Source organism: Rhineura floridana, chromosome 8 (genome assembly GCF_030035675.1).
Source record: "Rhineura floridana isolate rRhiFlo1 chromosome 8, rRhiFlo1.hap2, whole genome shotgun sequence".
NCBI classification, from domain to species: Eukaryota; Metazoa; Chordata; class Lepidosauria; order Squamata; family Rhineuridae; genus Rhineura; species Rhineura floridana.
Window position 1 is genome coordinate 112,851,276 of NC_084487.1, and position 25,181 is coordinate 112,876,456.

General features: G+C 40.0%; 1 protein-coding gene across 24 annotated transcripts in view; it reads right to left on the reverse strand.

Moving 5' to 3' along the window:
* The window catches only part of MAGI2 (membrane associated guanylate kinase, WW and PDZ domain containing 2), a 1,014,264-nt gene that overhangs the window by 31,686 nt on the left and 957,397 nt on the right, over nt 1-25,181 (reverse strand). For 19 of the 24 annotated variants that reach the window (XM_061582129.1, XM_061582109.1, XM_061582110.1 and 16 more), the window contains one exon: nt 13,280-13,418. In XM_061582129.1, the coding sequence (XP_061438113.1) occupies nt 13,280-13,418 (139 nt within the window). Of the gene's footprint in view, nt 1-5,961; nt 6,073-7,692; nt 7,743-13,279; nt 13,419-25,181 lie in introns of those variants that run through there. The other 5 variants (XM_061582128.1, XM_061582133.1, XM_061582132.1 and 2 more) reach the window with 3 other exon arrangements.

Below are 25,181 nucleotides of genomic sequence, written 5' to 3' on the forward strand. Positions count from 1 at the left end.
GAAATTCTGTTATAATATAAACTAAGAAACTTTTCTCTCACAAGAAACACCACCGTCACTCGTGAAACGTCAACACGCTATGAGAGACTATCTTGGGAAGGGGGGAATTATATTCTGAACAATGGTGAAAGGGGGGAATGGAGCAAAAAAGGTTGAGAACCACTGCTCTAAACATTCAGATAATCAACCACAGGAAGGCTCTCAGATTAGCTAGAGCTACACTCTGTAAAGGTACTTAACATAAGAACATACGAAGAGTCTGCTGCGTCAGGCCAGTGGCCCATCTAGTCCAGCATCCTGTTTTCAAAGTGGCCAACCAGATGCCCATGCAAAGCCCATAAGCAGGACCTGAGTGCAAGAGCACTTGTCTTCCCTCCTGCAGCTACCGACAAACTGACTAGGGTGGCATAGCATAGCCATCATTGGTAGTAGCCACTGATAGCCTTATCCTCTATGAATTTCTCTAGTCTTCTTTTAAAGCCACCCAAATTGGTGGCCATTACTGCCTCTTGTGGGAGCGAATTTTTCCATGCCATGCATAATTTTATAAATTCTATCATGTCACCTCTGACTTGTCTTTCCACTGAACTAAAAAGCCCCAAATGCTGCAAACTTTCGTTATAGATGAGTCACTCCATCCCCTTGATCATTCTGGTTGCTCTTTCCCAAACCTTTTCTAAAACTTTTCCAACTCTACAATATCCTTTTTGAGATGAGGAGACCAGAACTGTACGTAGTATTCCAAATGTGACCGCACCATAGATATATACAATGACATTATGATATCAACAGTTTTATTTTCAATATCTTTCCTAATAATTCCTAGCATGGAATTTGCCTTCTTCACAGCTTCCGCACAATGAATTGACATCTTCATTGAGCTATCCACTATAACCCCAAGGTCTTGTTCCTGGTCAGTCACCACCAGTTCAGACCCCATGAGCGTATATAACAATAATATGTGAAATTAAGATTTTTTTGCTCCAATATGCATAACTATACATTTGTTTACATTAAATTTCATTTGCCATTTTACCACCCAGTCATTCAGGGCTCATCTACACAGTGGTTTAGTGTGTGTTTGGTGCTACTTGCATCCCCCTTTAATTCACATGTTTCACATGATGTTACTGGCAAACAGAAGCTATCGCGCACTTTCCCCCATAAATCCATACTAACCCAATCCGCTGATAATACAAAAAGTTTAGAACAATACGGCTCCACTCCATTCCATATATCTTTGAATACAGTTTGTTCGATGGTTTTTAGTGGGCTGGTGAATCGTTACTTTCAGCTATTCTCCTTTCTCTGCCCACTAACTCTCCCATGAATTCCATTTTGTTTCTGATGGTTTATCTAGCAGCTTCTGACTGCTCTGTCCTCCCCCCTTCACAGTTTGCTGCAACCCTCCCTTCTTTCCTCCTTTTCTCCCCGAGCAAACTTCCTTCACTCCTTTTATTTCTTCACTCCTTTTATTTCCTAAAAAATCTAAAGTGGATTTAAAAAAAAAATCACCTCAAAAATATTGATACCAATACTGATATTTTGGGGAAATATCAATATTGGTATTTATTTTTTAAAAAAATATCAATTATTATGCTGATTTGTTTTTCCAGCGAGGAAAAATTAACTCAGAAAAAGCAAGGGGCAGCAGAGAAGGGAGGGTCAGATGACCCCATTTATTTTCAACTACCAGACTTTAGGCAGCAGTGGGCAGGAGGGAGTGGAAATACTGCTCAGGTCAAAAATATTTGCACATGCCCAGTAACTGAGCAACCAGAGGAAGTAAAAATGTAAAATTAGAGGGTGGGGCCACAAGGAATCAGTGACACAAATCCTTCCCAGAGGAACACCTACTTGTGTGAATGGAAAACAATGGATTTGAAGCTACCATTGAGCACAAAGTGTGGACCTTGCAAATCTATTATGATGGTATTTGCTATGAAGAAATGCTCCCATGTGGATAAGCCCTCAGTTTGGAGAGGTCCTTTTGGAGCTCTTTGCCATCCCTTTTTAACAACCCTGAACAATTTAGTAATGGTTTAGTAAACATAATTGTTAATCCAGCCTCAATATCGGATCAGCACTATATGCTTGCTGCAGAGAATGAGGAGAGGTAGAACTCCTTTAATTTGCATACACAGAGGCAGCGTGCAGGTAGAGAAAGAAATAAGATACAAGGAAAGCACAATCACAAGGGAAGTTACATTGCAATGATTTTGCCTTTTAAATACTTGTAAGTAGGATAGATTATTATGACATGCCTTTGCCATGATAAGTGTATTAATATTCTAGAGAACTGTAGAGAAACACACATTTACAACACTGAATGGGGATTTTTTCATTAATTCTCAACCATTTACTATGCTGTACTAAACAGGTAAAACAAACCAGGCTACAATCAGAAATCTTTTTACTTTTAATCTTCAATGGCTTCTGGATTGCAGTCTCAGTTATGCAAGTGGACTTTGCCATCAGGAGTGATCTCATTTTTTAAAAGTGTATATATTTAATACACTGAGTTGATAATTTATTTGTTAAATAATAATAAATAATAGCTTCCAGTGAGTTTGAAAATATTTTTTATCTAATGAATATAAAGTTATTCAGCACAATTGAGCAAAAATAGTTGTGTTAATTGAAATAATGGGACTTTCACATTTAATTGTGCACTTTTGTTTCATTGTTTCATTGTTTTAAAACAAATAAATAATTAAAATAAATAATTTAACAAATAAATAACAGGTAAATAATAAAGTTAAGAATAGTCCCCCCTGAGTTGGAAAGGGCTTTTTTGTATAGTGAAACTGAAGCTATTGTACAGAATCCAGTAAATGTTAATTGTGCTTATGTGCCCCCAAAATACATGGGACTTAAGCATTTTATTGTGCACCTATAGAACTCTACAAAACAGATGCAAGGATGATGGATTCATTCATGGAGGAACCATATGAAAAAGAACCAGAAATTTTAGAATGTGAGGTGAAAGCTGCTCTTAAAATACTTGGAAGAAACAAATCACCAGGAACAGATGGTATACCAACAGAGTTGCTACAAGCTACTGAGACAGACTCTGCCCATATTATGACAAAAATTTGTCACGAAATATGGAAAACTAAGCAATGGCCCACAGACTGGAAGCTTTCAATATATATTCCAATTCCAAAGAAAGGGGATCCCAGGGAATGCAGTAATTATCGAACTATTGCCTTAATATCCCATGCAAGTAAAGTAATGCTCAAGATTCTACAACAAAGGCTCTTACTATATATGGAGTGAGAAATGCCAGATGTCCAAGCTGGATTCAGAAAGGGAAGAAGCACCAGAGATCATATTGCAAACATATGTTGGATAATGGAACAGACCAAGGAATTTCAGAAGAAAATCTGCCTGTGCTTTATAGATTACAGCAAAGCCTTTGACTGTGTAGATCATGAAAAATGAAGGAATGCATTAAAAGAAACGGGGGTGCCACAGCATCTGATTGTCCTGATGCACGACCTATACTCTGGAGAAGAGGCTACTGTAAGGACAGAATATGGAGAAACTGATTGGTTTCCAATCGGAAAGGGTGTGAGACAGGGGTGTATTTTATCACCCTATTTGTTTAATCTACAGGCAGAACATATCATACGGAAAGCGGGATTGCACCAAGATGAAGGAGGTGTGAAAATTGGTGGGAAAAATTAATTTAAGATATGCAGATGATACCATACAACTAGCAGAAACCAGTAATGATTTGAAACGAATGCTGATGAAAGTTAAAGAGGAAAGCACAAAAGCAGGACTACAGCCGAATGTCAAGAAGACTCAAGTCATGACAACAGAAGATTTATGTAACTTTAAAGTCAACAATGAGAACATTGAACTTGTCAAGGATTATCAGTACCTTGGCACAGTCATTAACCAAAATGGAGACAATAGTCAAGAAATATGAAGGCTAGGACTGGGGAGGGCAGCTATGAGAGAACTAGAAAAGGTCCTCAAATGCAAAGATGTATCACTGAACACTAAAGTCAGGATAATTCAGACCACGGTAATCCTGATCTCTATGTATGGATGTGAAAGTTGACAGTGAAAAAAGCAGGTAAGAGAAAAAACAACTCATTTGAAATGTGGTGTTGGAGGAGAGCTTAGTGCATTCCATGGACTGCGAAAAAGACAAATAATTGGGTCATAGAACAAATTAAACCAGAACTGTCACTAGAAGCTAAAACGATGAAACTGAGGTTATCATACTTTGGACACATCATGAGAAGACATGATTCGTTAGAAAAGGCAATAATGCTGGGAAAGACAGAAGGGAGTAGAAAAAGAGGAAGGCCCAACAAGAGATGGATTGATTCCATAAAGGAAGCCACAGACCTGAACTTACAAGATCTGAGGAGGGTGGATTATGAAAGATGCTATTGGAGGTCACTGATTCATGGGGTCGCCATAAGTCATAATCGACTTGAAGGCATATAACAACAACAAATACTTAGGTGCAACTTGTTTAATTGGATTCATCTCTATATCTTCATATTATGGAGTGATTCTTTTGGACATTGTCCACATTTGTACATAGGGACTGACTATGTAGCTGGACATGTTTTGGCATTGAAAATGTTTAAATAAAAAGCCAATGCAATGCAATGTAATTTTCTTCAGTTAATTTTCACAGCTTGGTTCAGGTTCCTGAGCTGATCTCCCAAATTATCATATCTTTCTGGGATGCGCAAATGAAAGTGGAAATAAATAATGGGATACAGACTATTTTGGCTCCATGCCTTTTGTCTGCATGAATTTTAAGCTAGGAACATCTGAAAGTCATCAGTGTTGGCTATTCAAGAACTGGAAAAAATCATTCTGAAAAATGTTGTGGCTGAAAACTCCATCCAAGCAGAAAGTGTTTTACTTTGACCTCTTAATTAAAGATGAATAAACTGAATAAACAGAGTGGTATAGATACTATAATGGAATGCTACATTTTGTATGTCATCTTAGTTTTCATTCCTTTTGTTTTATAATGGGAAACTCCATTAGCACAACCCAGCAATGTAAGCACTTGTAGATTCCGTATTATTTTCTACAAGAAAATTAGAGTGCAGTCCAATAAATGTCTACTCAGAAGCCAATACCTCACCTAGAAATCAATGCGATGAACAAGAGCTTATCTTCTCAGTGTTTGTATTTTCTGTTGAGGACGTTGAATGTTTCTAGGCTTTCTTTTTAATGATACTGTGAAAGTGAGAGCTGAGCAATGAAAAGTAGCCTACCTGTAAATGTTTTTTTTTAAAAAGGCATTTCTTTATATAAAAACGTATTGTGTTCTTTTTAGGAAAGCAGTGGAAATTCCATAGATATGATTCTAAATATGAGATGATCTATTTGATTTTGGATGTGTTGTGGGGATTGTTTAACAGATAAAAAGTACTACACTGAACATCAGCAAAGCATGACAAAATGATACAAACATTTTAGGGAGACGGGAAGTGGAGGGAACATTTCGGCAAAGATAAGCCAGTTGGGACAATCTAATTTCGATTGCAGGTATATGGATGCGAGTTCCATTTAATACAGTGTGACCATTCCTGCATAAACATGCATTAGACCACAAGCCTCCTAAGAGAATAAGAGAATGACGTTTCTACAGTTCGAAGTTCTATCTCTCACACACCTTGCATGTGCAAGGCAGCTCATGAGGTGTTTATTTGAAAATGAATTTCAATTGTGTTTTGGTCCTTTTTGGATGCAAAATCTATTAAATCAAAATATATGTTCCAGGATTTATTTTAAAAATATGCATTTTAAAGCTATTTTCTAATCTTAATATATTTACAGTTTCAAGTAGATTCTAGTTAACAGATGCACTAAACACGCTAAGATGTAAGAGGAAACTTGGCAAAGACTCAGTTAAAACAGTTCTGTAAAATGAAAGCATATTTAGAGAACAATAATATACATGCAGAGTTTACACACCGTGTCTTTAGGGTGGCCCAATAAGTAGAAATATGGGGAGCCATGCTTGTCACTTTTCATGCACATGGAGAGGTTGGAAGGTACCATTCCTAAAGGAAGGGGAGGAACAGCCTAGGACCAATCATTAGAATTAACAGAACCAGTGACATCAAGACATTATTATTATTATTATTACTATTAAGAATTCTTAGAGCATTAGAACAGCTGAGTAAGATGATTACAAATAACAGCCAACTTCTTTTTCTAGTACAAGTCAGACAGAAGAGGCATGCAGACAATATTAGTGAAAGAATGAGTACTCTACAGACATATTTGAGACACAGATCCTAAAGAAATGTGAGATAAATCTTGAGGTACTTTGCAAAGGCATCATAAGTCAGAACACTGACAAACATTTAAAGTGGGATGGAAACCCAAAACTGACTTGAAACTGCACGTGTTTCCAACTTCATTAAAAATGGGCATGATCCCGCCATGTGCATACAGAGGGGAAGGATGTATCAGCTTTGCAGTTTGGGGCCAACTCCTGGATCCATCCAGGTTTGAACAGTGGCCAAGACAGGAGGGCTTTTGCTCATCTGAGGTTGATATGCCAAATGCTTCCATTCCACTACTTATATCTCATTTGGATTACTGCAGCATGCTTTATGTGGGGCTGCTTCTGAAGACTGTTTGGAAATTTTCAGCTGGTTAAGAATGCTTCAGCTACTGTAGGCTGTTGACAGAGGCCAATTATGGAAAATCCCTTTTGAACTCCCTATCGAGGAAGGATCATCTTGCCCCCCTTTTGATGGCTGGGCAGGCAAACCCCTTTTTTATTTAAACAGCATTGGCCTATAGAGCAGATTTGTTCTTCTCTGCTGTTATGTGTTTTAATCTGTATTTTTAATTTAATTATATTTTTAACCAGCTGCCAGTTTTTACTTGTTAGCAGCTCTGATTTTTATATGTGTTTATTGTATTATTGCTTATCATGTCTTGTGGGTTGGTTATTTTCTATTGCTGTTGTTTGCTTCCTTGGACATTTTTTATGGAAAGGCTTGGGATAAATGATATACTTGGCCTTTCCATTTAAAAGCTCAACGCAAATAAAAGGTAATGGACCCCCCCACACACACCCCATCGCAAAATCCAGTAATGAAAACACCACCATGAGTGACAACATCAACAAAAATTCAAAATAAACATATAGGCAAGAAAAACAGTGATCTAACAGCAACATTGATATGAGAGTGTATGCACTGGATGCGGCTTTTTGTTGACTATTTTTTAATCAACATATGACCACTGTCATTGTGTAAGGAAACTACTTTGGGGAAGTTTCAATAAGCACCAGCTTTGGTTCTTCAGTATGAGCTGGCAGGGCATACTCCTGGGAGGTGGTGTGGGTTAGGACAGGTCTGCATGACATGTGATCCACCAAGCAAAATGGAGGGTTCTACAAGATTCATAAATCTCCTAGTTTTTGCCTGCCCAGCGGCTGCAATGTGAAGCAGCTGGCAGCCACAATAAATACATAGCGAGTGGGCTGCCTTGAGCCTGGTGGCTCACAACTTGTGCAGGCCTGGATCAAAGTTAGGGGACATGGAAGTGGACAGGAGGAGGAATGGGACTTTAAACTGAGATTAACTGCTGGCCAGGGCTGATGGGAGTTGTAGTCCAAAACATCTGGAGGGCACCACTTTGTGAAAGGCTGGCCTAGGCATTAGGAAGCTAAACAGGAAAAAGTACCTCCACAACTCAGGAAAAGTTGATCTGTGTTCTAGTCACTGCAGCTGCTTCTGAGCGGGAAAAAGTTAGAGGCAGGTTATTTTGTAATGGCCCCTAACACAGGCACATACAGTCTTACGAACATAAGGGTCTATGTTAAAATTAGTGCCTGCACATTTGCCTCATATCTATGGTTTTATGAGGGCCAAAGACTTGCTTTTTTTAAAAAAAATGAATGTTCGGATTCTAGGCCAGGTAACAGTACAAATTAGTGGTATGGCTCAAATTTCAAGGTGGAAGATACAGTAATGACATGGTGCTTGTAATTATAGGCCAGGCCTATCCTTATCACAAAAAAAGCCACCATCAATCAGTTTTCAATGCTTCAGTTTTGCATCATACAAATATAATTTGAAAATTAACCAGTATTTCCTGATGAGAGGTGCCATTAATTGCTGGAAGGGAATTCTAGTTTTCAGTGGTTGGTTCTGTGACAAATGAATATGCATTTATTTTTTAAAAGTCAGTCCTTGGGAGAAATTGACTCCAGTGAGGGCATTTTTACTCTGGTTTCTTTATGGTCTTCCCTTAGTTGGAACACTTTTCATGCTCTTCCCTCACTTTTCTTGCAGCTCAATGTGCTCATCCATTTCATCTCTCTCTCTCCCAAATTTCACTTTGTAGAACTGGAGAACAACATACAACCCTTGAGATGCATGATCTCAAGAACATTTTAATGAGTTCTCCCCCCCTGCACCTGAGCAAATTATCCTGGATGTCGGCCTTGCACCCCATATATTATTAATTATATGTTTTTTAAAAATATATGTATGTGTGTGTGTGATATTGTATTTTTATTTAATCTGTTAGCTGCCTTGAGTTTCAATGGAAAGTAAGGTAGGATAGAATTGTTTAAAATAAATATGTCAATATTCATAATGTTTTTTCCCTCTGTTTTGATTTAAACATGCTACCAAACTACCTGTCATTTTTGCTGCATACTGTACAGTAGCATTTTATGTGGCTAGTATAAAAATAAAAAGGCATTCGTTTTTGGCCCTGGATACTATTCCTAATTCTGGATCAAGCATAAGAGCCTTTAATGGGGATATTTTGCACTGTAGTACATCTCAGAAGCTTCCATGGTAGCTGGAAAATTGAGCTACCCTTCTGAAAAACAAGATAAGGACTTAGCTACGGTAGTCAGCTACCAAAATGAAACTTTGGGAGGCAGAAATTACATCTTAGAAGATGCCACATTGGATTCTAAGTGCATTTTTTTCCAAACTGGGAGGCTGGTCACCATTTCAAAGTTAAGCAAATGAAGGAAGACAACTAATTATTGGCCTGAATCAGCTTGTACTCAATCTACAGCTTAGAAACAATGAAAACATTCCTGTGGGCTGCCGTGTGTTGTTTTGCTTTGTTTTAGATCTAAGGATCAGTTCATACACTGACCTAGGGGTTATTTATTTATTTAATGGCACTTTTAAGCCATTTAACTCCCTCCCACACACAGTGGGTTAACAATAAATACAATAAGCAAGTCCACAAACACAAAATAAAACAGTATCATCTTCTTAACAATAAAGCAGTAAAACAATCTCATGCCTGGAAGGCTAATCCTCTGTGCTTAGAGTTACACTGGATCTCATGTACATCTGTCACCAGGTACTGTAATGGTTACAACCTGTAATATGGGCAGAATCTGCATACATCTGTATGGATATACACTCAATATATCAAATTCCCCTCCCCCTTTTAAGGGGGGTTGAAAATCACTTGTTGGGTATGTACCCATATATAGCAGACCTAGTGCTCTGTGTATTTTAAAGATGCCTTGCCGTTCCTCTAATTATTTGCTTTGAAGCCATTTGTCATCAAGTCAATATTTTTTTGACTCAGCAGAGAGTGTTCATTCTCCCTTGTGAAGATTTCGGTTCTTCTAGTGATTATGATTCTCAATAAATGTTTTTCAAGATTTGAGGTGGATATACAACATACATTTTCCTTAAGCTATTAGCTGGTTCGTCCTTCTGAGAAGGCAACTCCACTCTGAGAGCATTAATCATAGCTTTTTCTCCTGTAGAGAGATCCTCCTGATTAAATTTGTGAATGACTGCGGATGAACAGTGAAGGGTTTTCCCCTACTCCTCTTGGATTCTTAACAGAATCTTTTCTTTCTTTCTACCCAAATACTGAATTCCCAGAGACAACATGGAGATTGCATGTTTATATAATTAGCTCCTCTCAGTCTATAATCTCAGATGAATTTTACAGTGAAATCTTAAGGGTGGGAGAGGGAAATGCAAAGGTGGTCCTACTCCCATATTCAATGTCCTGCCCGGCTTGAGTTGGCAAGGCAGAAGAGAGAGTAGAAGAACACTCTGTGCTCCTATGTCCTTTTTTGGTTTTTAAAATAATGTTCAAAAGCATGACTCCTTATTTCCCTAGTTGGGGACTCCTTCGTATCTAAGCTGTTTCCCAGAATGTCTTCGACATGTCCTTTTCGGGGCCCTTCCTACGTTGGAGCTCTGAGATTGGCTGGCCCAAGGCTTTGCTAGAGCTGACGGCAGTGGGGAGGGAGGCTGCAACATTGGATCTCCCTCTGTGTCTCTGCTGGCAATGGAGGGGTAGAACTGATCTATCCTATGGCCCCTGGGGCACCATCCTTACAACACAATCCTAAGGTGAGTGGGGCAAAATAGGAAGGCAGTTCTACCACCTTATCTAACCCTGTTGGGCTTGAGATTGCAGAGCATTCCTACATCCTTGCCCCAGCTTTTAAATGTTTTGTATTATATTTTCCTTCCCACAGGAAACAATGGGAGGGAAAGGGGAAGAAGACCATAGCCTTGCACCCTTTGTCTAATTGACACACGTCCTTTCATTTGATATTTTTGGTGGAATCTAATTGCCCTTGTGTTCAAGGAAGGCTTGTTGAACCTGTGGCTGCCTCTGCAAACAGAAGAAGAGGGGAGGTATTTTTTGCCTATTTTCCTTCCTCCTTATACCTCTAAAGTCCCTCCAGTGAGCCTAAAATTAGATTTGGGGGACACTGCAGAACAGGGTGGAAGGCTGAAGTGGTGCAAGAGCACCGAGTTGCGTGCAAGACCACTGACTGTATTCTACTTTTTGTGATGTTACTTCAATGGTATTTTTGTACTGATTATGTAATTACTAACGTGCTGAGGACTCACTGGAAAAATCTAATCTAGTCTAGTCTTGGAGCACACCTCTATGAAACAAACCCTTATCTGCAGTCATTACGTAGCTGAGTTCTTGTCTAAATACACATCGGATAGTCACCAATGAAAAGGTTCTGTGAGGATGTTGCCCATTGGCCCCCTCACCAATTTAGAAGTGCGAAATTGGCCAACTTCATTTATCTCCTAGATTTCCAGGGCCTAGCCCTTCAGTGCAATGACAGGGATGCATCCCCTTTTCAAGTTGAACTGGGTCCTAAAATGCAAGCCAAAATGTTGGGTGGCATGTTTAAGTGTACATTAGAAAAAGATACTACCTCTCAAATCTGGGACTTGGAAATGAGGACTAGCAGTCTCTAAAATGTTTAACAATACAACAATATGAAATGTGAAACTCAATTTAACCCAGTGCTCAGTTCCCCTTTCTAGTACAACTCATATGCATTTTTGCATAGATCCACAAGTGTCTGCAGGAATTTTTTTGGGGGGAGGCAGAAAAAACACTGAAAGGGAGGACAGTCTAGTCCTCCCCCCAATTAAAAAGACTAGTGCCTTTACATTTTGTCTTTTATCATCTAAGGTTCTATAAATGCTAGAAACCTTCTCTCTTATTTTTTATAATATATGAAAGTTGAAAAACTGGAAATCTGGGGATTATGGTTCATCTTGTCTGATGGTTGTCCATGATTCCAAGATTATTATTTTAAAAAAAACATCCTGACACGTTTTCTCTCTTTCTTTGCATCCCACCTGCCTTCAAAGCAGCAAGTTTCTCCCAAGGATATTGCTCACAGTAAGTTTTCACTCCTCAGTTCTTCCCTCCTCTTCACTCTTATGAATGTTATCTACCTATATAGCCAGAGGCAGGTAAATCAGGGCCGTTCAGAATAAAGAATCAGAGGTGGGGGGGAAGAATTGAGATAGTGTTTCAGCCCACCATGCAACAATTCAGTTATGGCCAAACTTGTTAGGGAAGTTATCAAATTTCTTTGCCTGGAGATTTTTTTTTTAAAGACACATATCAATCAGAAATGCTTTTAGGATAATATTTTTCTTTTTTCTCTTTTGGCAAATGAGGTATATCAGCATATCTGAGAAAAATGCAATGAGATTTAACTCATTGATGAGCTCATGTAATTACAAACTAGTTTTACACTTTGCATTACACAAGTCTGTGGGTGAATCACCATAAAAAGCATTGCACACATTACCTTCTTGTGTAAAACCAGTAACCAGCATATGTTACACTTAATAGCCCTAGTGAAATGCTTGCATTTGCCAGACAAATAATCTATCTTAATGCTGCTCAAAAGCAATCAAACATTACTTTTTTGGAAAAGAAACTTGTAAAAATAATTATTTAGACTCCTATTTCCCCCCTCTTCAATATATTAGGCACAAAAAAGAACATGAAAGTTAGATTTTGCTGCAATTCTGAAAACAACAAATGTTTTTATTTTAAACAAGTTTCTGATTTCCCAGTTGCATTTCCCTAAATTAAAATAGTTAACAAATAACATGAAAGATATATATATCCCTTCCATGTTCACAGAAGCACATGCAGAAGGATACACAAGTAAGGTAAGGGATAGAGTCCCATGTAAGGCATAACAAAGGTGCTCCCAAGTTCCAAGTAAGTATTTTTGTCCCTGTGTGCATACTGAAAAACTGATATTAAAATTTAGTCCTTGCTTGGTAGTTATACTGGTGGGAAACATACAAAACCAGTTATTCTTATATTATACAAGTTTATACTTTCTTTTCCTAATTTGTATAGTATTCCTCCTTTCCAGTCCATTAAATTCCCCGAACAGCTTGCAAATTTTTCAAAATTGTAAACAAACAGTTAAAACCTTATTAAAACCACTACCTTAAAAGCAATTTATAACTCCCCCCCACAGAAATGAAACTGATCAAACAGCAGCAAAAACTGCAACTAACGCAAAATAAGCATCTACAGAAAAAGAAAACACACTCTGGAAATCTCTTGTGACGAAAATATTCACCAATGTTTGATTCTAGAAAAGGTTATTTTGATAGTAATCGAATTGCATGCTTCTCCCACCATGTTTATGCAGCTCTGTACATGAAAAAAGCCATGTGTACATCATTAATGAGATGCTTCTTAGGAGTTTATAGTATCTCTTCCCATGCCACAGATTTTAAGCATTGCATCTGATGGGACTTTGGGGGCCAGTATAGTTGGGCATAATGCAATTCTACCTCTGTTGCTAGGTTGGTATAAAAGGCATACAGTGATTTAAGTAAACATTATTGCATGCACTTCAAGAGGGATACTGTACTGATTGGATGCATTCACAGTTGATGCGTAGCACTGAACAGATGTAATTTCAAACATAAAAGATCCACAGATTGATAATAATAAAAAAATGAAAACCCACCATATTCTGGGACCTGCCCGGTTCCGCGCTTCAATAGCAACCGCACTCTCCTGCCACCGGATTTGATGAGTTCTATTGCTCTGGCATGTGTCATGTCCCTTGTGCTTTCCCCATTAATTTCAATTATTTGATCCCCCACCTGTCAGATAAAAAAAGGATGCCAAGTTAGACAAATGTAAAGGAAGCATTTAATTTTAGATGTGTATAAACACACACACAAAGTATAATGTAATTCATACATCATTACTTTTAATACATTTGGATGCACAGATACTGTAACATAACATATCCTCCTGCCTTGAATTAAGGCAAATGTAATACCCCTGACCCTTAAGCCACCTTTAGTTCAGACTGTAACTTAAACAGACACTCAGAACCTAGACAATGGAACCATTCTGCCCTGTATCCTGAGCAGCTTGGGAAATTCTAAAGGTCCTCAGCATGTGGAACAGGATAAGCTTCCCCTCTTTTTAGAGCTGTTCTGATACTATAACAACAAGCCATTTTACTCAAGAAGCATGGCCAATCCATTCTTAAACTGAAGGCTGTGTTGCGTAGTGGTTAGCGTATCTGACTTGGACCTGGGGGACCCAGGTTCAAATCTCACTCAGCTATGAAGCTCACTGGGTGACCTTCGGCCATTCACTGTCTCTCAGTCTAACCTACCTTACAGGTTTGTTGTGAGGATAACATTGGGAGGGGGAGAACCATGTTTGTACGCCGCCTTGAACTCCTTGGAGGAAAGGTGGGATATAATGATAATGATAATGATAATAATGCCATATCAGTTCACATATTTTAGGCCTTTGCATTTGCTTGGAGAAGTTATGCAATAAAGTAAGGGGGAAAAACTGGGGGGAAACAGCCAAAGTTAGCAAATTATGTAAATACTATTGATGTGCTTAACTTCCTTCTGTTGAAATCAACAAGAATGAAGAATACTTAATATTGGCTGAATTGTGCCCCCAACTCTTTAAAAGAAGAAATCCTAGCAAATTTTGAGGGTCCTCAGTACAAGATTGTTTCTATTCAGACATGCTGTCTTATAATTTATACAACAACGATCACCCAGTTTTCCAACAATTTGCCAGCATGGTTTCCAGTAATGTCAGCATGGCTGCAAAGCAAACTATATATCTGCTCCTGGGCTATATTAAAAAGTTTAGTAGAAACATGTTTGGCTATACCAGTTTTACTCCTTCCTGGAAAATTGCAGATGGTGGAGCCACACATAACAAACAACATCACTACTATGCAATCTTTGTATATAAGGAACTATACCAGAGAAATATTCTGAACTAGCCCTCTCTCAGATATGCTAGTTCTCTATATGCAGTGATTTAAAAAACAATAAATCTGGGTAAAACATTCAAAAATTTAATCCTCAATCCAAATTCTGAAGTGCTATAGTCCCGACTCCCTTGAGGACTTTATTATGTGATTTTGCTGAACACATTGACCAGCCTTTACACATAAATCACTTGTGATATTCACTTGTCAGAATATCCCTTTAAATGCTGTATCAATTATCTCCTTAAATGTAAATGTACTGCCTTCAAGTCAATTCCGAGTTATGGTGACCCTATGAATAGGGTTTTCATGAGGCTGCGAGGCAGTGACTGGGTATGTGGGGATTTGAACTTCAACAGAGCATTGGTTAGACTCCAAGGGGCAAGAAGAGCTTGATTCCAACTGTACAAGGATCACTCTTGGAAAAAGCAATAGTCACTGCTTCCATATGGGTGATTGGCAGGTTTCCTGAAAGAAAGGTGAATATGAGTCTGCCCCATCACAAATTTTCCTCTTCTACTTGGGATACAGAAGGGTGAGAAGGAAGTTCCTAATTCATGACAATATTGAGTACCTGCAGTTAACCATGAAATGCCCACATGGTTATAATGCAGAATAGATACCAGCCTCTGTGCTCTATTAGAATGTAACCAGCAACAAGAGTTTTTCCAATAAGAAAAAAATGCCTCAAATATAGTAAAAGTTTCTATTGATTGGAAAAATTTATGGCATGCACATAGGTGATCTTTTTGTGGAGGCCCACATAGTTGGCAGTTGCTTTCACTGGGATTCCTTCTGGCAATTTCCATAAAGATGGAAATGCCTGATGAACCATTTTTTCCACATTGGTGCTTGGCAATATCTGGAAGACCATTTGCTGCTGCTTGCTTGGTTACAGCTTTCTTCTCCTATGCTGGTTAGATAAAAATACAGTTTCTACAGAACACACTGTACATTCCTATAGTTACTGGTGACGTTCCAGCCAATGGGTGCTCCATTCATGAACATTTTGACTAGAGAGGGACGGATCTGACACATAAAGTTGGATAACAAAACAACAGTTTCTATGAGGGAAGCATACGATCAATTTAGCTCCAGAAAACCTGTCATGGGGCAATCAGAAGTGACTGTGTGCTGCTTCAGGGAGATGTCTTCAGGAAACAGAAGGCTTGGGTGCCAAGGTGGCTGGGGACCAAGGACCAGAGGGGATGTTTAGGGTGGCTTGAATGTTATCTTGATGCAAGAGAAGAGGAAGCACAACTAATGTATGGTTTTTTTTGTTTTCACCCAGGAGGCCTAACATTCAGATCAGAACTTGCTTGGGGGGATGCCATGCCCACCAAATAATGTACTGAGCTGCTTCAAGTGGTACATCAGTGGTACATGCTCTGGTAACCTCACGTTTGGACTACTGTAACGCGCTCTACGTAGGGCTACCTCTGAAGACGGTTCGGAAGCTACAGCTAGTGCAAAATGTGGCGGCCAGACTGCTAACAAGAACCAAGCGGTTTGAGCATATAATACCTGTTCTGGCTCGCCTGCACTGGCTTCCAATATGCTTCTGGGCCAGATTCAAAGTGTTGGTACTAACCTATAAAGCCTTATACGGCGCGGGACCACGATACCTGCTGGAACGCCTCTCCCGATACGAACCGGCTCGTACACTACGGTCTACTACGAAGGCCCTCCTCCGGGTCCCGACCCATAGGGAGGCCCGGAGGGTAGTAACAAGATCTAGGGCCTTCTCAGTGGTGCCCCCAAATTGTGGAATAGTCTCCCCGAGGAGGTATGCCTGGCGCCGACACTATTATCCTTTCGGTGCCAGGTTAAAACCTTTCTCTTCTCTGAGGCATTTTAATCTAAGTTAATTTGAGTAAATGTTGTAAGTTTATTTTAGATGGTGTACTTTTATATACTTGTTGTATTAGATCCTGTAATTTTATTATTGTATATGTTTTTATGTTCACCGCCCAGAGAGCTGTTTGCTAGTCGGGCACTATATAAGCTTAATAAAATAAATAAATAAATAAATAAAATAAAGTCAACACAAAAATAAAATAAAAACTAGTCTTTCTCACAATCCAGTGTCCTACTCACAAAAAAATAATTTGTAATCAATTACAAGTTATATCTTAATTACTCTTTTCTTTTACACTTATGAAAATAGGGGAGTGCATCGCTTTAAAGAAAAAGTCATTTCAGTTCAGATTAATTCAGATTCTCCAGCCATGCACTAGAACAACTGAGCTATGAAATTGAGTGGCCTGTTTTGTGACAATAATGAGGAGATAATATTCCTAGGGAGCATCTAAGTGACATTATTATTGATAAGTTAATTACAAATAAAAGTGTAAAGCTTTTAAAAACTATTAAAATAAAGAGACTCAGATGTATGCACTATTTGTATGTAGTGTTTTAATTACTTCTATTTAGCAGGTAAATCATTAATACCCTTCCCACCATATTTTACCAATCAGATTGGAAAATATCTATTGATTTTTTTGACATCTCAAGTCTTCTCAGACAAGCAGGCTTATATTGATCCCACAGAACTCAGGATTCTTGGTTGCTCTACCCACTGGCTTCCTGGGATTGTGGTTTGGCAAGTTACGCAGGGGATGTGTTTTTTTGTGGTTGTGGGGGGAATAGTAGTTTTTAGAGAGGCACACAAGGATCTTGCAACGTCATTGTACAGCTGATCATACATCCTAATTAGTTTGTGGAGGTTTGCCTATTGCTAATAGAAGAAGGATAAGAAGACAAGCATAACAATATACCGCAAGAATAAGAGGCAAACTAAAAACATAAAACTAAAAAGCAGAGAAAGGCAAATTTCAAACTAAAATGTCATTTAAAACGCCTGGGCAAATAGAAATGTCTTAATCTGTTGCAGAAAATATTGAAATGTTGGTGTCAGATGCACTTCACAGAGGATGGCATTCAAAAGTTGGGGCATCAGCAGAGAAAAAGTTGCTCATTTATGTAAATACATAACATATCTGTGCTAAAGAGATGTATTGTCAAAGACATTATGGGTCTGTAAGTGTATAGAAATCCAACAATTATCCCTGCAATGCCCTCTTGAAGCTTTTAATATGCCATCGTAAAGAGATGTGTACTAATTAGCTTAAGAGTATGAAGTTGTGACCTGTCCCACAGGAGGTCATACTTCCTTTCCCTATTAGGTCATTTCCCACAAGTCTGGAGCAGATAAGTTATGTGAGAAGTATCCTGTGAAGTAGACAGGAGATGGTAAGCAGCACATGATCATGTTGTGTTTAGGTCATGACACATCTAGTAAACAATTGAGGAGTCATCCTTTGAAGTCACACAGAGGGAGGTCAGCTGACTTGGACCAGCTGTGACCCTTGGTAATCTGACCTACTCACTGCTTGCTAACTATAAAGACACAGCACAGAGACAGAGACAGGGGTTCCACAGGTCCAGAGATCCATAGACCCCAACCAGCACATATCAAAGGTACAGACTCTGTGAAGGTCTAGGAAGGGAAAGTAGACTGGCTCCCCTGAGGCTCCCCTCACTGCTGGGTGTGTGTGCTCCCGTCTCCCCACTTCCCACTAACTGAGATGGGTAATGCATTGTTTGATGGGTCTTAACATAATGCTAATAGTCTGGTATTTGAATAAAAGCCACATTAATTAGCACAGCTGGTGTCAAACCTTATTGCATCTGACTTCATCATAAAAGAACAGCCTCCCCCCGCAGACATATGCAAGGGGGTGACAGAGCAAGAGGGTACTTAAAGAAGGGCCTCTACAGAAGACAGAGACAGGCATGTATGAAAACAGCCTCCCCTTCCTCCAGTGTTTGGGTCTGACCATATCCCCAGAAACACAGCTGTGCTCCCCCTAAATGATTTTTGGGCAATCAAAATAGAACCTCAAATGTCTCAGAATTGTTACAGCCATCCCCACCCCAGATACAGATGGTTGTCTGTGACTGTGCATGCTATGCGCTCTGTACATGCAGCAAAAAATACACACATCATCAGAAGTGATAATCCACACATGGCTTCCACCCTTTATTATTATTATTATTATTATTATTATTATTATACCCCGCCCTTTTTCCAAACTGGAATTCAAGGCGGCTTCCAGATAAAAATAAGTACATATCATTAAGAACCTATAAACATATACAACATATAAACATATAAGATCAGCATTAAAACAGGATTAAACTATTAAGATGTTAAAACCAATTAGATATACACTTAAAATACTGCAACCCAGTTTAGGAGCATACAAGTAAAACAGTAACATACAGCATCCTCTTCAATCACTACCCTTAAAGCCTTCAGTTCCAAAGGCCTGCCAGAAGAAAAAAGTATTTAGCTGTCAGCGGAAGGACTGCACAGAGAAGGCCATTCTTGCCTCCCTAGGGAGGGAGTTCCAGAGCCTAGGGGCAGCCACCGAAAAGGCCCTATCTCGTGTCCCCACCAGTCACACTTGTGAAGGTGTTGGGATCGTGAGAAGGGTCTCTCCTGAAGATCTCAGGGCCCAGGCAGGTTCATATAGGGAGATATGGTCTGACAAATAGCCTGGACCTAAGCCGTGTAGGGCTTTATAGGTCATAACCAGCACTTTGAATTGTGTCCGGAAACAGACTGGCAGCCAGTGGAGCTGTTGCAGCAGGGGAGCTGTATGGTCCCTGTAACTAGCCCCAGTTAACATTCTGGCTGCAGCTTGTTGCAGCAACTGAAGTTTCCGAACAGTCTTCAAAGGCAGCCCCACGTTGAGCATGTTACAGTAGTCTAAGCGGGATGTAACTAAGGCGTGTGTCACCGTAGCCAGATCAGACAACTCCAGGAATGGGCGCAGTTGGCACACTAGTCTTAACTGTGCAAAAGCATTCTTGGCCACCGCAGAAACCTGGGCCTCCAGGTTTAAGGCTGAGTCCAGGAGCACACCCAAACTGTGAACCTGCGTCTTCAGGGGGAGTGTAACCCCATCCAGCACAGGCTGAACCCCTATTCCCTGATCCGCCTTTTGACTGACTAGGAGCACCTCTGTCTTGTCTGGATTAAGCTTCAGCTTGTTCACCCTCATCCAGTCCACCACTGCTATCAGACACTGGTTTAGAACCGAGACAGTTTCCTTGGAATTAGGTGGAAAGGAGAAGTAGAGTTGGGTGTCATCTGCATACTGATGGCACCGAACCCCAAACCTCCGGACAACCTCTCCCAGCGGTTTCATGTAGCATGGGGGACAAAACTGAACCCTGAGGGACCCCACAGGCCAACGGCCAGGGAGTTGAACAGGAATCCCCCAGCACCACCTTCTGGGTTCGCCCCTCCAGGAAGGAACGGAGCCATCGTAAAACGGTGCCCCCAAGTCCCATCCCGGTAAGGCGACCCAGAAGTAAACCATGGTCGATGGTATCGAAAGCCACTGAGAGGTCCAACAGAACCAACAGGGACACACTCCCCCTGTCCAGTTCTCTGCGTAGGTCATCTACCAAGGCAACCAAAGCCATCTCCGTCCCATAACCAGGTCTGAAACCAGACTGAAATGGATCTAGATAATCCGTTTCATCCCTTTCTCCTACATAGTAGAATCCCTTTCTGAGGCGGAAACATATGTGTGAAGTAGTCCTAGGGGAGGGCAGGCTGGAAAATCAGCAATGTAATTAAGATCTAGGAATTGGAACTGAAGGAAATATTGGGAATACTGAGGGAAGAGATGACCTGTGGTGGGTCCATGGGAAAGACAGGTGTTAATTGGAGCTTGTGATAGACACAGGTTACCAGAAATGTTTAGTGGGTTAGTAAATATTTTCAGACGATGCGCCTGGTTGGTTTATGACGTGTCAAAGCAATTACAGTAGCCTAACTAAAAGGAAGTTGACTGTTGCGCCATTCTTGAATGAGCAGGCCTCTGCCAACAAAAAAACTCATTACAGGTGTGGTGCTTCCCTGCAGCACCAGAAATGAATGTAATTGCATGCACAGGCTTTCAGCCTACGTTAAGTGGGGAAATGTAATGGTAAAAACAGCCCTCAGTGATTGAGCACAAAGGGCATTGCTGTCTATCGTCTCCTTAATGCATTTTATAATTAAACCTCTTGAAAGAGACTAATTACCCCATGGAAAGTGACATCTCCTATTTACATGGGCATTGTAGCTTCCAAATTAAATACTCGATATCTTATTACCTTTTTTATCCTTCCTTCCGACAGGAAGAGACAGCCTGGAAAGGTGCTGCAGTGTGTGTTTTCTCACAGCATGGAACTCTCCCCACCTCCCCCAGCATAGGTGGGCTCCTTGGTGAAAGTTAACAAATTAAAGCAGTCCTCATAACAGCAGCTTATACACAGGCTACTGTCATACTGTCACCAATGTCAGAGGTGCAAAGGAGAAATGTGGAGAGGATGCCAAAGGGCTTTGCAAGCCTCCCCGTGTGGCTTGGAAGCTGTGCAAGGCAGCTTGAAAGTGCACTGCTGGAAGGGAGAAGAGGTTTCCATTGAATGGAAAATGCCTCCCCCTTCTTCAGCAAGACACGCTCCTACAGCCCATCAGCTGCTGGGCAAGTGGGAGCGTGCCTTGCTCCAGCGAAGGAACAACTGGGAGCCTGCTTAAAGCTCCCAATTATTCCTTTCCTATTTCTGCCCTTCCCATTCCCACACCTGACATCATACATGACCTCAGGTGTAGGGTGGATAGGTATGGCTTCCCAAAAATGACCTTCTGGACCAAATCGAGAAGCCTGGCAGGCCAAGTTTAACCCGTGGACTGGAGGTCCCTCCCCGATATAGTTGCTATCAACATTCAGATGCAAATCCAATGCATATTTATGTTCATATCCAATTTATGCCACAGACTAGTTCCTGGTATGCACGCAGCTCTCCTTAGCTTGATCAGGCATGTATCTGTTTTCACACATTATTGCAGCAACATACTGTTACATTAACTTTCATCCTAACTGTTAAAAAAACCCCACTTGCCTGACTTGGAGGTATATTTGGGCCCCAATGAAATTTCCAATGGAAGGATGGCCACTACAAGTGTGCTTGACACTACCAAAGCACCTTGAGCCAAAACCCACTTCTTCAGAGATGACAGACTTTTTCTGAGCAGTATATGTTGGCTCTTTCTCCATGCATATTGAGTAAAGGGACCCCAGTGCATTTTTTTTTGCTTCAGGAAGGAAAACAGTAAACAGTAACTGGCTGAACTGTGGGGGCTTTGTACGGGTGACAGTTTGTGACACGTTCTAGAAGGACAAAATAGGTCTATTCATGTGTAAATTACATAATAAAAGGCATCCCCCCCCCCCGGGCTTCTAGGGTATTTTTGGGCAGGAGGTTCCTCTCCGCCCCCCATTTAGCTGCTGTCAACATTCAGATGCAAATTCCAACGTGTATTTATGTTCATATCCAATTTATGTCACAGACTAGTTCGTTGTATAAATTACACAATGAAAAGTGCATCTGGGGTTCCAGATGGATGAAGGTTAAGTACTCAGATTAAACAATAACCTCAGAGTCACAGACCCTTAAAGAATAACCTGCTGGGTCCTAGTACTGATGTTGGAGCTTGTATTCCTTGACTAAATGGAGAAGGGAAAGCTGCATGATACCGGGCTGGTGGGCACAACCCTCCCATTCTCCCAACAGCTAGGTGTAATTCCTTCCTATGCACACTGATGGCGGTGGCAGAGAAGTGAGCTCCATTATGGCCTATGGTTATGTTTTGGCATATTTAGCATGTTGTGGCATGTAAGTGCTGAGCTGCAGTGTACTGGAAAGAATCCTACAAGGAGTTGTATTCAGAGGAACTTGAACAGAGGAACTCCACTGGCGAAAGCTCCTCTGGATCCACCCCATCATCTTCCCTCTACCCTTGTCTTTTTCATCCCCCAGCTTTTTTTTACTGCAGCCTCCTGACCCGGGCTGATCCCACCATTAGGCAGAGTGAGGCAATCACCTCAGGCAGCAGATACTGGGAGCCAGCTGGGGCACCCCTGGCCATTCTTCCGGAGCCACTGGCAGTTTCCCTTTGTTGAAAATCAGAGCTGTGCCACAGGTGCAGTGTTCAAATAAGATTCAATTTCCATTTCAGTCAGTTTCTGTACATGGGTTGGAGCGGGGACGGGGAGAATCTGATGTCTATCTATACACCAGTGCAGCTTAATACAGTGGTGTGATATCTCTTTCAGTGTTTTCTATGTTTGCTGGGCCTTTGCTCTTTGCCTAAGTACTGAGATGCTTCTCACTTGTCATGAATCAAGTTCTATGTTACGGATGTGAAAAAGCGGTGAGAAGGCATTTGCCCCATGTAGAATATTTGGAGCTCCGGCATATTATTATAATGTCCATTATTTTTATGGTAAGAACTATGTTGCATTCATTTTTCTGGAGCCTATGTGTGGCTTCTCCCTAATGCCACTGAATAAATGGAAACTGTGAAGCAGCAGTATTTTCTAGATTGCAATTTAAATTATTTAAAAGGTTAGAACTACCTGTGACATTTTGCTGATAGGGACCTGAAAGCATGACTGTTGTTTGGCATCTAAGATGAAAGCTATAATTTTATTTAAGAGCATATTCCAGAAATCTTATGCATAATTTACCAATGGCCATGCTTACTCCACAAAACCCAAAGCGTGTATAACTCTGACAGATAATGCAGTCTTAAAAACAATCTTGTTTGTAATTTCAATGCCTTTTTTTAAAAAAAAGTTACATTAAAAGTTGAGATTATTAGCTCACCTTTCTTTTATGAAGGTTATTAAAGATTTCCCATGAATGATGGAATTCAAAAGACATTTGTAATGAGTCAACCTGAGTACATGTTCTGGAGAATCAAGTTACTCACACCTGTAAAAAGAGCAGCCTTGTTTCTTCTCTTTTATGTTTCCTTAAATAAATGTGGATTGTTCTCAGTTCTAGTAAAAACATGTATAATGGATCACCCATTTGCTCCTGATTTATGATAGAATCAATTGCACAGCTGAAATAGATTTAGCATCCTAGAGAAACTCATTTTGCATTTCTTAGGTATACAATGAATCTGGCCAATTTATGCCGCTTTGTCATACAAAGCCTCTTTGGGACTAGCTGTTTGTGGAAAGCTAGCAAACGGATGTCTCTTAACACTTTAGGATACTGTGCAACTGAGGCATTAGTACTCAATTTAGTGTGAAGAATTATCAGATCAATCAAAAGTAGGGAAAGATCTGTCAGTTTTGGTTCTCTCAGTTTCTCATTTTCCCAGTGTGAAATTCAGTTCTCTACATTTCTGCAGTGATCAGCGATTTTTTTTTAAAAAATCCTCATGATAATTCTCCACCATTTTAGTGCAAATTTCTTCAAATAAACACATTTTTGTAGGCAGTTTTGACAAAGCTATTTCTCATCATTTCATGCCATTTTGCATGTTATTTTCACTCATATATTCATTTTTGTGCACACTTTCCCCTAATATATGCATTTTTGTAAATGTCATTTACTTGGTGAACTGCATCCCCAAATTCTAATAAATGCGAATTTCGAAGGATGGTTGTGTTTCGGTTCTCATATTGTTTCAGAAAGTGCGAATTTGATAAATTCTGCTTGAAATGCAAACTGAATTGAAATTCACACCCATCCCTAATCAGAAGCCAATGCCAGTTTTATTAAAACTGGATAATGATGGATGAAATAGGGAATTAGGATAAAGTCCTTCAAATACATTCATAGTCAGTGCTTCAGAAAACAAAGTATGGCTAAACATGTTGCTGTGAGTTTTGAGAGTTATTGGAACCAGGCTAGCTTAAATGTAGGATTCAGAGTCCATGCCCAGTTTTTAGGTAGGAACTACCTTCACTGAGAGACCTTCCTAATTAATGTTTATATATTTATGAGCTTCATTTGTAAATTATCCTTTCTCCAAATTGATCGAGGCAGTCCACACATCCTATTTTATCTTCACAACAACCCTGTGAGGCAGGTTAGGCTGAGAGATGAAAATGACTTGTCCCAAGACCCTGTCCTGGCAGGAAGGATTTGAACCAATTCAAGACCAACACTTTATCAGTTTTGCCGACAACAATGTGTAGATGGCAAATGTTTTGCCGACAACAATGTGTAGATGGCAAATGTTTTGACGACAACAATGTGTAGATGGCAAAGTGCATACATGGAGTGGGGTGAGTAAGATTGTGGCTGCTGGCTGCTCTCCTCCCAACCTCTGCACATCAAGTAGAAATTCTGAGCACAGGCTATAAGTATGCAAACTGTACACATAGGGCTAATATAGATTAAAAGACTGCAGTCCTATGAAGATGGTGGAATAGGTCTGGCGTTGGGAAGACATTCTCTGGCCGGCAGTATATAAATAATAAACAAGATAAATTGTTTCAGCTTGTAACTGCAACTGTAAGAGCGAAATATTAAATAACACTCTTACAAAGAGATTTAGCTTCAGGGATTATTGTGACTTGGAACCGCAGAAGAGATTAGTGGACTGGCATCCTTGAAGAAATGCTCTGAAGGAAACAATTCCAATTAACTCTGTAGCAGCTGATGACATAATACCTATATCTGCAAACTTAAAGTAAGTAGCAATTAAAACTTACTAATGCAAAGAACGAAAGATAGAGCTCTGAAGAAT